This window comes from Papilio polytes, unplaced genomic scaffold (genome assembly GCF_000836215.1).
Source record: "Papilio polytes unplaced genomic scaffold, Ppol_1.0 DF820711.1, whole genome shotgun sequence".
Taxonomy (NCBI): Eukaryota; Metazoa; Arthropoda; class Insecta; order Lepidoptera; family Papilionidae; genus Papilio; species Papilio polytes.
Genome location: NW_013528493.1, coordinates 287,317 through 303,338, shown reverse-complemented (window position 1 = coordinate 303,338; position 16,022 = coordinate 287,317). Strand labels below are relative to the sequence as shown.

The 16,022-nt window shown below is 34.2% G+C and overlaps 1 protein-coding gene across 1 annotated transcript; it reads left to right on the top strand.

Annotated features, from left to right (window-relative positions):
* LOC106110240 (laminin subunit gamma-1) lies at nucleotides 1-15,555 on the top strand. Its single transcript, XM_013291984.1, has 29 exons — nucleotides 1-202; nucleotides 3,200-3,324; nucleotides 3,584-3,732; nucleotides 3,841-3,958; nucleotides 4,145-4,328; nucleotides 4,736-4,941; nucleotides 5,175-5,278; nucleotides 6,876-7,061; nucleotides 7,167-7,392; nucleotides 7,575-7,789; nucleotides 7,862-8,076; nucleotides 8,235-8,598; nucleotides 8,708-8,893; nucleotides 8,984-9,181; nucleotides 9,435-9,604; nucleotides 9,696-9,820; nucleotides 9,924-10,079; nucleotides 10,209-10,329; nucleotides 10,515-10,699; nucleotides 10,841-10,958; nucleotides 11,128-11,369; nucleotides 11,644-11,848; nucleotides 12,057-12,294; nucleotides 12,583-12,785; nucleotides 12,888-12,969; nucleotides 13,099-13,187; nucleotides 13,364-13,493; nucleotides 13,803-13,896; nucleotides 14,189-15,555. The coding sequence occupies exons 1-29, from the start codon at nucleotides 71-73 to the stop codon at nucleotides 14,337-14,339; spliced, it is 4,917 nt and encodes a 1,638-aa protein (XP_013147438.1). The 5' UTR covers nucleotides 1-70; the 3' UTR covers nucleotides 14,340-15,555.
* Nucleotides 15,556-16,022: the final 467 nt, after the last annotated feature.

Here is a 16,022-nt window from a genome sequence, read left to right as displayed (position 1 = left end):
AAACGCGCAAAGCGTCAGTGCTCGGTCGACCAGCAGGCGTGTCGACGCGGGCTCCACGCGCTCTCACAAAATGGCGCAGCTTCTCATTTACACACACTTTCTAACGTTTATGGCTGTTGCATCGGCACAGGATTACTACCACACGCCAAGGATAGGTTCACAGGACTTAGCGACCTGTTATAACATCGACGGACAACCTCAAGTAAGTCTTAAAATTTTAAGTTGAGCTTTTAAAAGCTTTTGTTTGTGTTCAATTTGACAAGTTGGGTATTTGTTTAATACGTGACGTTAAAAGTTCGTGTCTAAAACTTTAGTAGACTTTATTTAATGTTTGTATAGATATCTGTACATTAGATTTTACTTGTTAAATAGTTTTTTTACGGAAGTTACACGATGCATATTTGTTATAAACTCTCGCATAACTTGTGTTCAACTTAGTTATTCGTTGTTATTTTATGTATACTAAGAGTTATACTTAACTTATACATTGAAACTAACTTTAGGTTATATTGAGGGTTTTTGAATGGTTTTATGTTCATTATTTTACTTTATTATAATAGATTTTTGTACTTTAAGTACCTACAAGAAACTGATTCTTTAACTTGACACCACCATGCTAGATTCAATTATTCTATTGGATAAAATATAGCTATCCTAGAATCTAGTAAATGATATTATAATGATGTGTGTCAATACAGTATAAAAAATATTTATACAAACGTTAAAAAAGTATTAAATAAAGTTTCTAATTATAAATCGTTACTAGCCGTTTGATTTTTCATAGATTATCGTAAGGTTATCGTGCTACAATAAATGTTGTAAGTCCATTGATACATTTAATGAGTTCGTTTACTTTCAGAGCCCAATGTTTTGTTATCGGGGGCCAACGGAACGGGCTTATCACTACGCATCCGTTGTACCGAGATATACACAGCTTACTACAAACTGAGCTTGTAGCTGATGTCACATATACCATCAAATATTATTAATTAACCACTTTTATAATTACGTATTTACATTTAATGTTTTGGCCGCAAAAAAAGCTTATAAGAGATAATTACACCAAAGCTTATGGCGTACCCAATAAAAGTTATAATTCAAAACTGATAGAATTCACGCAAGCGACATGTGGTCACTGGGAGGTCAACACTTTTATAACATACATAGGTTCGGAAATGATCCATTAATTCTTAACAATCTAATATTACATGCATCCTTTAGACAATCAATTAAATTCGGCTGAAATCGTTATTTTGTTCTAATTTCCATCTGTTAACCTCTTCGAGTCGCAAAACTTTGATTCTTCTAACGATGGAATGGTATTAAAAACTCTTTTCTTATCAATTATTGAAAGTCACAAAAGTAGCACATCATTTTATAACAAGAAATATTATAGCCAAAATATCAGTATAAAAATATGGTACGCGATAAATGTTAGTAGGTCAACTGTTACAGTTCAGTGACTTTGTTTCCTTTTAAATTCAAATTTTCAAGTGTATTTATGACTTCTGAACTAAATTTGTTCTATGGTTAAGTTTAAATATTTGCCTTAAGTAACGAAAACCATGGGCGTCGCAAAAACTATTGGAAAAAATAAACATTCTTATGTATGCCCTCCCCCTACCTAAGACCAAGCTTAGGTCATGGGCAACGCTTATGTTACTTACCTACTAGTTATGTCCAACAGATGTCTATCATATAAGTTTTTTTACGTCTACTGAGATACACGATATTAACATTTATAAGTGATATTGTCAAAATTATTCTGTATATATCACCAAGAATATTTTAATTTTATCCTAGTTATTACCTAGAGGCAGTGAAATCCGATGTCAAGAAATGCAACATACATCGAACCTAATTTTGCATTGTTAAACTTGGTCGTCACATGCAGCGTGCATTGTAACCCTTTCACAATATAAGCACGTAATACTCCTTTCTCTGTTCTAATCACAATAATCTCTTGTAATATATGTGAAAATAAAACAGAAATGTTCGTCCACTGGTCTTCCAGGAGGTAGTTTCATAAGCCGAAAAATCTAGAAGAATTGTTACTTAAAAGGGCCTTAATTCTAATCTAATCTGTGAAGTAAAATCCAAAACACATTCTAACATCATCTAATTTACTGTGCTCTCCGCTTTCAATTAACATTTTAAAAACAGATTATAGGCAGATACTGCATTTTACAAACAATGCTTTGTTTCGCTGTAAATGGATACTAAGTGTCAAACGCCGTGTTGTCCCGAATGATTTGATTATTTGATCTAGGGTGACAATGTTATTTGTTAAATCAAGAATTACTTGTGTTATTTTAAATCTTCGTACTTATTGTTATAAGTATTAGAGTATTTGTAACTGAGAATATGTCTAAGCGTGACTAAGGCAAGCAGTGTCGGTGCCAACGTCCTGGGACGTTTACTCTATATATAACGCTGTACTATTTTGGCGGCAAAACTACCATCTGTTGCGGGCCCTGTATCAAACTTGTTTCCGTATTGTCAAGCTAATTTATTGATGTTAGCAAACGAAATACAGGGGGATATTTGAAAACTATTTCAATGCATACTATAACTATTACATGTTACTCTTCTTATTACTTACTACTCTTCTAAAAGTGCACTTTTGCTATACTTCATTACTCTAATTAGACACGGATTTTTTTTTGGATATACGTAACTATGAAACATGATTCTCATTAATTACTACCACAAAAGGTGTGAATCATTCTCACGTACACTACACTGATAGTGGGTTTCTGAATTTTCTATTTATTTTATCATTACATAGTGATCCATTAGTGTTTGATTACACTAAATTTCAAAGGAGTAAAACTCAAGTTACTTAGTTCGGAAACGTATTTCATGAAGTTATCGAACCAAAAACATTAACGAATGGTTAAATGTAGTTGGAAACCAGCCATAAATCAAACGACACCTTAACTTTATTTGGATTGGTTCAGTGACCGTTGATTCTGTAAATATTGGTAGAATAAAATGTTTTATATCTACATCTTTTTATTGCCATTCTCTTCGAACTGTTCCGAACAAGATTAAAACCATAAACACTCGACACTGGCCCAATCTGGTAAGGGAGTACCATAGACAAGAAACTGAACTGAACTGAACGGCTTTTTATTATTCTTAAAATTATCACTTAAGACGTATGATAAATCAAGCATTACTATTTCTTTGTTTATAGAGATGTATACCTGAGTTCGAAAATGCAGCTTTCATGGTACAAATGGAAGCTACCAACACGTGCGGTGATAATGGCTCCAAAATGTACTGCATACAGACATCTGCTGGTAGTTCCTCTGGTACAAGGTTAGTAGACATCAATGTCATCACACGATATTCAAACAAGAGAGGTAGTCAAGAAGTAGGGGTTCCTATTCAACATGATAATAGAATTCTTCTCCATCCATACATCTACCTTTCTACTCTGATTACTTACCTCCTCTCTTTATCACCTATCTTTATTACATTTAATCCGATCGATATAAGTTTATCAATTCTTTTACGTCAGCAACATGTATTTCATATGCTTCATTCGTTTGATAAATGTTTGAAATATTTTATGCAGGTCTTGTGACTTCTGTCAGTCTGGTCAGTTCTCAAGCTACTTCCTAACTGATCTACATTATGAACAGGACAATCAGACATGGTGGCAATCAGAAACTATGAAGGAAGGGATCCAGTATCCCAATCAAGTGAATCTCACTTTACATTTAGGTTAGTATTATTTTACGGATAAAATTTAAAGTTCACTAAGTGTAACTCTATGAATGAAGAATTTATTGTTAAGGGATTACTTTTAATAATAATATGTTACTGTTACAGGAAAAGCTTACGATATCACCTACATACGGATAGTGTTTTACTCGCCGAGGCCGCAAAGTTTCGCTATTTACAAGAAAAGAAGCGAAGATTCAGATTGGGAACCGTACCAATATTACAGGTAAATAAAATGTAATGTAATAGTTCTTCTATAATCCACAAAAACACTCTTTTATCTGAGACCAAAAGAAGACCATTTTATCATTCAGTGGAGTACCGAAAGTGAAGGTCACTGTACAATGGTCGAGAAATCTATCAGAATCACATGAGTAATTAAACAAAGTACATTATAATGGTGTGTCTACAGTGCATCATGCCGTGACACGTATGGAGTACAAGAACAACGCGCTGCGGATATGGGTGCAGAGACTAGAGCACTGTGCACGAGCGAATATTCTGACATCTCCCCACTGTCAGGTGGTAACGTTGTGTTCTCAACTTTGGAGGGTCGACCCTCAGGGTATACCTTTGAGAGCAGTCCAGAATTACAGGTAAATTCAATATTAAATTATAAGAAAATACGTGTCTAATAAATACGCTCCAATTTCTGTGACAATATTATGATCAATTCATATTTGGTTAAGTATACTTTATCTGTGATATTTTGTAGTTTTTTTTTAATTTGAATTTAAATCTGCAACACAAACATGTACAAAGTATTTACATTTAAGATATATATATAGTCTAGATATGAGGAACAACATTTTTTAATCGGTTACTACTTTGGTAATACCTCAATGTTAAATTTGACACGCCGAGACTCTTCGCAGTGTTTGAATATTTTGTTATTTTGTCTATCGGACACCAGGTAGCGCTAGTGAAATTAGGTGAAAAATGTTACAGGTGTAGTATCAATATTTTTTAATCTCCTTGTGTAAATTATGAATGTAATTTTCAGGAATGGGTGACAGCTACTGATCTTCGTATATCTTTGGATCGCCTAAACACATTTGGAGATGAAATCTTCGGGGATACCCAAGTGTTGCAGTCGTACTGGTACGCCATCGCTGACGTGTCTGTCGGCGCGCGTTGTAAATGTAACGGCCACGCCTCCATCTGCGACTCTATTGAGATGCCAGACGGATCCCGAGCCAGATCCTGCAGGTATTTTAGTAAACTATAATATTAAATAAAAAAACTACAAAACTAGCTTGTTATTACAATAATTTTGTTATGTTCATGATTATTAAAGAGAAGACGAATCGTGACATCATTCGCCAAAATGATAATCAAGAGGCAATCTAAAATACATCCAGCAAATTTAGTCCATTATTGATTTAATTAATTTTGTTTCACTATTTAAAGTATTCCTTTCATAAAACATCATTCGTTTACAGGTGTGAACATAACACTGCTGGTCGTGAATGTGAGAAATGTCTGGATTTCTACAATGATGCTCCCTGGGGCAGAGGTTCCCCTAACAATGTTCACGAGTGCAAGGGTAAGTTATTTTATTTAATTTAAAAATGCTAAGCGCTTATAGTTCATTTAAATACCTTTGATATATTTATCAAAAAAATATTATTTTTGTCATTAAAATGTTGGGGATAGGTTTGCTTTTTTTTACTGGTTCAAAGTATGTATGGATATGCTGAGCGTTTTACCACAATTTTGGAGAAGGCCTTGTTTTCAAACCTGAACCTCAATTCAGATAGAGTATCATGGCGTGTCTATAAATGTGTACTAAGCAGGTGATTGAACAGTAAATTAGAAAAAAAAAATAAGCATTTGCAATAAAGGCTTTAATAATAACTCATTAAAATAGATCATATGATAAATAGATAAATAGTAATAAAATAAATAATGCAAGTATGCAATTGTTTATTGCTTAGCTGGCGCGTGTTGAATTAAATGCATTGCAATGAATACCTTTTTGGTCAAAGCAAAAATGCCAATGTGCAGATAAGCGAGTGAAAATAAATATTGGATGCAAAATAGTAGTTAATATTGCTAATCATTATTACTCATGCGACTAGAAAATGCTACAAATGCTATGTAGCCGAAGATCACACAGCAGATCACAAATCGACCAAATGTTATAAAAATTATTTAAACATTGTTCACATAGTTTTAATTATCAACAACTTTATCGTTACTGATAAAAAAGGTCATGAACGAACTGCCCTTTTTATACAGAGTTAGTTGAATCCGGCATGCGCTGCAGAGCCAAAGTCTGAAGTCAATGGTTAAGTAATTAAATTGCTGTTAATATAATTTATTAATTGTGGCTGCGCATCGTCCGAGAGTGGGCAGGAATTGCGAGTGCCGCCCAACCATTTCGCCTCGCAAGAGATAGAGTAAAATTTGAAGAACTGATCGCCAACCTTCGCTAGTCGGAGAGGCGCCTTAAGCAGAAGAAGAATAATTTATTAGATGCTAACTTTCGCCTGCGTTTTCTCCTTATGGAAGAAAATTAAAAGTAGCCTCTTCAAATCTATCCTCTACATCTATGCTAAATTTTATCGATATCCTTTCAGCCATTTCTAAACGTGTGCATTTAATTTAATAAGATTTAGAGTACAGTCCTTATCCTGTATCCTCAGAATTTTACACCAAAGTTTCATTAAAATCTGTTTATTTTAGGAATGCATTGACTTATAGGAGGAGAGAAACGATTAGTATCAGTACACATTTATATTATCATATGAATTGGTACTTCTCATATATAAATACCTACTTTAAATAATGATTTTCATGCAATGCTTTTTATCGTGACAAGTCTTAGCAATGCGATGATCATATTTGCGATGATGGATAAAAACAAATGCCTGGATATTGCTAAAAAACTCTTAATGAATCTGACTGATTTGCGTCTTGTTTTATTAATTGTACTCTAGAATTCAGTATAAATAACTGTTTTGTTGTGGAAAGAAGTGAACTGGCGCACAACCATAAGACGACTCTATTGTATATTTTTTGCATAATCGAACGGATTAGATACCTGAATTATAGCCTGTCGCGCTTATATATTATGTGTAACAAAAGTGGAGTTATTAAATTAGTTTTTGAATTGATGTTTTGTTAAATTTTGTCCGCAGCTTGCAACTGCAATGGCTTCTCAAACAAGTGCTACTTCGACAAGGAGTTGTACGAGCGTACTGGCCATGGTGGTCACTGTATGGACTGTGCCGAGAACAGAGATGGCGCCAACTGTGAGAGATGTAAAGAGAATTACTTCCAGGGCGCAGAAGACATCTGTATGCCGTGTAACTGCAATCCTACTGGTAGGTACATCTAAAATGCATCTTACAACTAAAACTACTAGTTTATTTATGGCCTATTCTTCTGGTTTTGGGTCATTAAACTTATTTATCTAATTAAAATTTCAGGTTCTCGCAGCCTTCAATGTAACTCCGAGGGCAAATGTCAATGCAAGCCAGGCGTGACTGGTGACAAGTGTGACGTATGCGCAGCGAACCACTTCGACTTCACTACTCAAGGCTGCAAGCCGTGCGGGTGTAACGAGTCCGGATCCTACGCAAACACGCCACAATGTGATCCTCAAACTGGCATCTGTCTCTGCAAGCAAAATGTCGAAGGAAAACAATGCAGAGAGTAAGTTAATATTTTACGTTCGATTATAGATTGCAACGCTACTACGACCAATCTAATTTTTGGTTAATATTAAGGTACTTAGTACTGGTAATATGATGGGATTCAGAAGTTCATTCAAGTCGTTTTAATAAAAATAAAGGTTCTGTTCTACACATTTAAAATTATTAATATTAACATTCCAGATGTAAACCTGGTTTCTTCAACTTGGATTTAGTGAATGAGTTCGGATGCACTCCTTGCTTCTGTTTTGGCCACTCTTCTCAATGCAGTTCGGCACCAAAATATCAGGCCAATGAAATCACAGCCCATTTCATAAGAGATGCAGAGAAGTGGGGAGCAGAAGATGATCAGAGGAAACCGGCACCATTACAGTTTAATGCCAATACACAGAATATAGGTGTGTAAGAACAGTGTATTGATATAAAAAGTGAGAATATTGGATATTAAAATTACATGATTACTTTTTCAGCGGTGAAGTCGAAAGGATCGGAAATAATATACTTTGTGGCTTCAAACCTATTTCTTGGCGACCAGAGACCTTCTTACAATCACGATCTTAAATTCAGTCTGCGGCTTGGTGAGAGTAGAGGCTATCCTTCTTCTCAGGATATAGTCCTCGAAGGATCCCGGGCTTCCGTATCCATGAACATTTATGGTCAAAACAATCCGGAACCCACTGATCAGGTACGGCTGATATTTATCTTTGCTCAGCAATGAAATCTATGACCAGAAATGTGATTTAATTCTCATTTTAATAAATATTTCCATGATTTAAGAACATATCGCCGACATAAATTTAAAAAAATATAGGAAGGAATTAATATAAAAAAAAATTGTTTCAGATCCAAGAATACACTTTCCGTCTCCACGAAGATTCTCGATACGGATGGACACCTACACTCTCTAATTTCGAATTTATGTCAATACTACAAAATCTAACTGCTATTAAGATAAGAGGAACGTACAATAAAGGCGGAGAAGGTTACATGATGAGTTTTAATCTTGATACTGCTAATATCGGACGGGAGAAAGGTTCGGCGCCTGCCAATTGGGTGGAGAAGTGTTCGTGTCCTAAAGCATACGTAGGAGATTATTGCGAAGAATGTGCTCCAGGATTCAAACACGAACCTGCTAATGGTGGACCATACTCGACTTGTATTCCTTGCGATTGTAATGGGCATGCGCACATCTGTGATACAGCCACAGGTCAGTGAATATTCAACTGATTTTTTTAATATTCAGGATGCAAATATTTATGTCAACTACGTTTCTAATGGTAATATTTTCAATTCAATGCTTTTTTTTTATTTTCCAGGATTTTGTATTTGCAAACATAACACAACTGGTAGCAACTGCGAGCTTTGTGCAAAAGGGTTCTATGGTAACGCCATAGCGGGAACTGCGGACGATTGTAAACCTTGCCCATGTCCTAAAGATAGTGGTTGTATTCAGCTGATGGACCAAAGCATTGTTTGCACAGACTGTCCTTTGGGATATGCAGGTAACTCATCATTTATTACTATTTTTTATAAAGGATAAAGAAAACATATATTGCCTGGAATATATTTAACACAATAATACATTCACATAGGACCAAAGTGCGAAGTATGCGCGGATGGCTTCTTCGGTGATCCCACGGGACAATTTGGTCCTGCGAAACCTTGTGAAGAGTGTCAATGTAACGGAAATGTGGACTCTAATGCTGTTGGCAACTGTAATAGAACTACCGGAGAGTGTTTGAAGTGTATTTACAACACTGCTGGTGAACACTGCGATAAATGTTTGAGTGGTAAGTTACATCATATTTTCTACAACATAACTTATAATGGTTTTATTTGTCGTTTAAAGTGTTGACCTATATGATACTAAGAGCCACAGATATGACACAGCTTAAGTCTCAAATAAAATAGTATCCTTAACGATTATACACCTTTGGCGTAAATCTTTTAAGAAATGACAGATTCAGTTCTTCTTTCTTCATTATACAACACAATTAAATGATATTGGAATGTTATACTCTTACTACTATTGGTAACTTTCAGGTTTCTACGGTGATGCTCTTGATCAAACTAAGAAAGGTGATTGCAAACCTTGCCAGTGCCATGAAGCTGGAACTCTTGAAAGCGCAGAAGGTCCACCGCAATGCGACGGACTCACTGGCTTTTGTTCTTGCAGGGCGCATGTTATTGGCAAAAATTGTGATAAATGCGAGGTAAGAAATTATTATGTTAATTCATACAATCGATTAATACCTTAATAAATCTCAAGATTCAATAGATTCTAACATAATCATTTGTTTTTAGGATGGTTACTACAACATTGATTCTGGAGAGGGCTGCATTCCTTGCCAGTGCAATCTTGAAGGTTCCTATAACACAACGTGCAATGCAGTTTCTGGACAATGTTATTGTAAACCGGGTATTGATGGGTGAGGACTTATATTTGGTTATATTTACTTACTTAAATTTGATAATAATATGTTCCTTAGACGCTTTTTTAAAGGTCACATCTGTTATTTTGTTTGTTAACAGCAAACATTGCGACCGTTGCCGTGCATATCATTATGGATTCTCGGTGGAGGGGTGCCTAGACTGCGACTGTGATGAGTGGGGCTCTACCAACTACCAATGTGACGTCAGCGGTCAATGCTCTTGCCAAGAGAACGTTGAAGGACGTAGATGTGACCGGTGTGTATTTGCCAGTTTCATCATTCATATATATTCATATTCATCATCATTCATTCCATATAATGGCCAGTTTATGAATATGTCCTCTTATTTGTTAAACTTTATTTCAAAATATTTTATATGATTTAGGTGCATGGAAAACAAGAAACGGAGAGCTGATGGACAGGGTTGTGAGGATTGTCCGCCATGCTACAACCTAGTGCTAGACGCGGTCAATGACCATCGACGCAAATTAAAGGAATTAGATGAAGTATGTAAACGTAAATCCCACTCTAATATTACCTACATCAGAAGTTAACCCAATTTTATTAGTAAGCCTAGAAAATTCAATTAATAAGCGTAATAAAATTTTAAGATTCCAAACAATACTTCTACGAGTATATAAATGTGAATTAGTAAAACACAATATATATAACCGATGCAAATGTATTTTAGATTCTAGCTAAAATTTCCAAAGCGCCAACAGTAGTCGAGAATGCCGACTTCGATCAAGAACTCCAACGGGTTAGGGCTGAAATAGAGAGATTAGTACAAGAAGCGCAGGCTGAACTAGGTAACGGTCCTGGGTCTAGCTTGACCAACAATCTAGCTGAACTGGCAAATAGACTTGCCGACATCAGGTTCGTACACATTTAAGATCTTACCTTTAAAAACATAGACTCACTGCCGTAGAGTCCACTAAACGCTATTTAACAATCATAATTGTAGTAGTCAAAAGATTTGAAATTTCTATAGCGTTGCTAACTTGGTATGTTTTTTAGAGATATGCTATACAAAATAGAGGACGCTAGTTACGAAGGCAATGAATCTGTTGAAAGAAGCAAAGGCAATGTATCTAAAGCTGAAGATACTATCGAAGCCGCGCAGAAGGAGATAAATGTATGTATTACTTAGTTATATAGTTTTTAGTCAATTTGTTGACTTTATAAAATTGAACAGTGACATCTTTCAGTAGTCTCATTTCTGATGCTATATAATTTTGAAGTAGAAAATATCACCGTACTACTTTAAAACTAAATTCCATTAATAAAGTTCTAATTCTTTTCAGAGTGCATTAGAATATCTTGATGGCGAAGGCGCGGCAGCGTTAGCCAAAGCCCGCAACAGATCTGATCAATTCGGCAAACAATCCGTTGATATGTCAGCTCTGGCAAAGGAATCTCGTCTTCTGGCCGAGAAACTAGAAAATGAAGCAAGGAATATTAGAGATATAGCTGAAAAAGCGTACAATACCTCCTTGTTAGCAAACAAGATTGCTAAAGATGGTATTAATAAACAGGCAAATATAAGGTACAGCAGTTTTCATATATCTTGGCGGCTCCTAACTCCTAACGGCGCGATAGTAGCTGCGCCGGACACAATTTTAGGTGTAACAGTGGGGAGGGCTTTTCGCAGCTCGTCACGGACTTGTATCGCCAAAATATTTGGAAAGAAATATATATACATATGTTTTAGTAAAGATTCATATAATAAAAGTAATTTTTTTATAATTTGTATATTAAAGAAAATAGGACTTAAAGAAAATAACGTGGCACATTATGTAAGAGTTAATTGTTTTTCCTAGTAATGAAGTTCAAATTCTTGCCAACGAATTGAATGCTGCGTCAGGAAAATTAAGCAGTATGATGGAACTAGCTGACCAAGCACTGACAAGAGCTAAATCTGTTTACGACGATGCTTTGGGATTGTACGCGGAAGTGAATACAACATTATTGCCAGATATTAAACTCAACAAACTTCGACATGATTCAAATGATATGAACAGAACAGTAAGTAACTTATTAAAATTTATAAAGACCAAAGCAAATTAATATCTTAGCCCTGGACAGTAAAAAATGAAAAAGAACCGAATTGTTCGAAATGTCTTTTAAAAGTTTATCCTGCGAATGGATATGCTCTTAATTTGGAGATTACTTCGAATCGTAATTTTACTCAAGCCGTTAAACTAAGTTAAAGTAAGGGATTCTTAATTTCCAGATAGATGAAAAAGCTGCTATGCTTGAAGAGTTGATGAACAGTAATGAGGATACTCTTAAAAATCTAGACGAGGCGATTCTCAAAGGTAGAGATTTGTTAGAACAAGGTAATGAGAGGCAAGAAGAACTTAACGATCTCTTAGCAAAACTTGATGTACTACAAGCACAAGCTAAAAAAGATGTTGAACTCACCAAAGCTACGCTTAAGGAGGCTAACGAAATTTATAAAACACTCAAAGGTACTTAAATCAAATTCATAAGTATATTTTATTTCCATGTAGTTACTTTATTATATCCTTACCACAGGTTTCTTATCATTCTTGAAACCATATTTTATCTTAAACAACGAATGGTACTATTTCGCATAAGAATTTACTCTAATCATCCCCATTTCATCACTCTTCCCCTTCTGGGACTGGAAATCACGGTGTACGAATTTGTCGTTACGTATTATGGGAAGGCTGAAGGAAAAGCTAGGAATGTGTGTTAAAGTGTTATTACCCTCACCTCTGATTATGGATTTCTAGAGTTCAGCGATCAGGTAGCGGAATCCCGGCGACTGGCCGACCAAGCTGCCTTAGATGTTCCACCGATCCAAGCAAAAGTCGCAGCAGCTGATGAGAGTATTTCAAGTATTATTGAAGAGCTGAATAACGCAAGTGATAAAGCTAAAGAGGCTAGAGATCTAGCACAAAAAGCACAAAAGGAATACGCTGATAAAGCTTCAGAGGTAAGGCGTCAGTTTTTACATATTCCTGTAGTCAAAGGTGTTGCCGTAACAGTTTATTTACTATAGGTACATGCTACATGTTTGTTCCTTTTTATATTTTAGGCAGCGCACGAGATAAGAAAGAAAGCGTCCGCCTCTAGGGTTGAAGCTGGCAAGCTTAGAGATGAAGCTGATAAATTATCAAGTACGTATAACGTAGTTTACAAATGTTTCCAAAAGTTTATAAAGTTTTCCTAGATTTTTCCCCTACTTTCCTGTAACCTACATTTTTCTGTATGCTGATTTTTTTTTTAATATCACTATATCATTTCAGCACGTGTCAAGGGTACTGCGAAGGACATAGAAGATCGTGAGACCGAAGCTAAAGAAAATCTGGAATTAACTCGCAACGCTAAGATGAAGGTAAACCGTTTTATAGATTTAATGAGTACTCAAAATAAATGTTGCAAATCCACCATCCCAAAGTCTTCCTTATTTTCTTTTTTTTCTTTTACCTTTCATGTTAAATTTTGGGGTGCCAATATACAATTAAAATGATCAGTAAAATTAAATTTAAATAACTATTTAAATTTCATTAGGTTGGGCAAGCTAATACTGACGCTAGAGAGGCGGAGAAACAAGTGTCAAAAGGTCTAGAGGATTTGAAGGTTATCATGGAGGAATTGCAGAATCTTCCAACGTTGGACGACAATGCGCTTAATAGGCTTCGTAAGTTTTATATTTAATATCAAAATAATTAAATTCAACGCAATTTAAGAGTCTAAACATACCTTTTAACTGTTTGTTCCTTATCAACTTGTAGTTACCTCAAATTTATGCATGCATAAAAAATATTTCTTACCATGACTACAAAAAAATGCAACATGATTATGTTTTTTTTTTAAGTATTAACTATATAAACATGTGGTACACAACGGTTATCTATTGTTTTGACAGTAGTGACCAATAAAGAGATAACTTCTATTTAAATAGTTAAATACTAAAACTAATTACACATTGTAAAATTTCATCTTACAGAGAACAGTCTTGATGCAGCAGAAAAGGCATTGCTTAAAGTGGACTTGGACGGCAAAATAAAAACATTAACAGAAGCTAAAAATAATCACCAAAGGTATTGTTCAACTAATAGGTTATTTGTGTATTTCGTCTGAACTAAACAACAACGGCTCCACTCACGAATAGTTAGCGCGTTGTCGGCACCGACTAATTTCCAGTACATCAAGGGCCTTCAACAATGTAAATGGGAGTGGGAATAATTTGCGGTCGATCCCTCGCAAACTCGATTAAACTAGTCGGTATCGACATCGTACTACTTCTATGTGATTGCTGCCGTTTTCATTTAATTTATTATAATAATGCCCTACCAATATTCTAAGTCAAGCTGTGATTTTAATCTTTTACAGATGGATTAAGCAATATCAAGACGAGCACGATCATCTCCGCGGTGAAGTGGACAATGTTAAGGCTATACTCAATCAACTGCCAGCGGGTTGCTTCAAGCGGATCGTTTTGGAACCCACCGAAGGTCCCAGTAAACCGGCAAGCTTTAGATAGACGTATATAATTATAGCTTAGAAGCCATAGCAACCTTCGTTAGAAAGAATAAATACACTAAATGAATCTAGATTGAGACTATATTAATTTCTAAGTTATGTTACTTTTAAAATCCTCCAAACGATTATTCTACAAATTAATACGATTTATAATCATTAGGTTTTGTTGTTATAATAATAAAAATGTACTTTATTTTGCAAAATTGTCAAAATGAAATTATATCGAATCATTATTGTTAATGTATGTCTTTTTGTCTACTGACTTGAGATCAAGTGAAACACAATGATCCTAACATATTGCATGATATCCAATTGAATGATATAATAAATGTATTTAACCGTGTGTTCACATTACTAAAACATTTTCATAAAACATGTTACGATCAGTCTTTTTAGTACTTGTAGAGTTCGTAACGTGCTTCATGAAAAGTTACAGTAGTTTTATTATCACTAACTCACGCTAGTTATGGAAAATAATTAATTAATATTAATTAATGTCATTAGACATGAACTGTCGTATTTTATTTGTAGAAATTGCTTACACAAAACCTTATGCTATTGTCAATGTTAGTAATGAAATGCCTTAATATGCCTTACGTAATATAATTTATAATATATATAAATCAAATGGTAGTTAAGGTAAAAAATGTGTTTTTTTACAATCTATAAACACAATGTGTTTTTATTTCTATGCCATAAAACGTTTTTGTAATATTACACCTAATTTACTATTATAATATGTTAAGACGTGTTAAAAAACGTATGCAACTGAAAAGAATTTTTCGTAAAATATTTTTTTTTTATTAATTAAAAACAGTTTTTATGTACTTACAATGCTGCATTTATACGCTTGCATTTATTGTACTTTTTAATTCTTAGCAGACTAAAGTTTTATGATTTACTAAGTTTATTTTCATTCATTATAATTAATTACATCACATATATAATGTGCCATATTTTCTGTTTCTGATTTGTAAATATAAACAACTAACACTGTTAAGTAATATACTATAACTATATATTTTTTATAACTTTCGTAATATCTTTCAAAAATATTTCTTATACATCAATCTCGCCAAAGACATACGAAGGTAAAAATTACATTAGATTTTTACGGTCCTATAATTATTTTTATATATTTCTTTACACTATACTGATACTGTATTAATATAAATGTAATGTAGCTTATTTATTCGTAATACAAAACACAAGAATAATCCTTGTTTTATTTACCTTTAAATGAATCTTTGTTACCTAACACAAAAATGTCGAGTACTTTTTCCATGTGATACAAAAAACCTTTTTTCAAGGGCAACACTTAAATGTCTTTAAATATGGATAGATCCATCCTCTTAAAAAGTTTAAATTAAAAGACGATTTTAATTCGAATTTAAGAGAAAGAAGTTTGGCGAACTACTAGAGTAGTAAAATACTTAATAAACTATGGCATTAATTGAAAAATTGAATTCAAAGAGCTCCAATTTACATTAAAAGAAACGAATTAGCATTTTTCTTAATAGATATTTCTGACGTTCTTAGGCAATATTAACAAACTGTCAGATTACATATTAATTAAAATAAGTAACGACTTATATATAAGCAAGCGCTGGTAAAAACCGTTTTTTATTTATTTTCATTTTTTATCGGATAAAGGTTTACCAATTCCTTAATAACTAAACATTCA

Bases quoted from the DNA above. Each gene is read 5' to 3' on its own strand.
- LOC106110240 (XM_013291984.1), top strand. From the start codon at position 71: ATGGCGCAGCTTCTCATTTACACACACTTTCTAACGTTTATGGCTGTT. The intron at 4,329-4,735 runs GTAAATTCAATA...TGTAATTTTCAG, and splicing joins AGAGCAGTCCAGAATTACAG to GAATGGGTGACAGCTACTGA. The intron at 7,790-7,861 runs GTGTGTAAGAAC...TTACTTTTTCAG, and splicing joins TGCCAATACACAGAATATAG to CGGTGAAGTCGAAAGGATCG.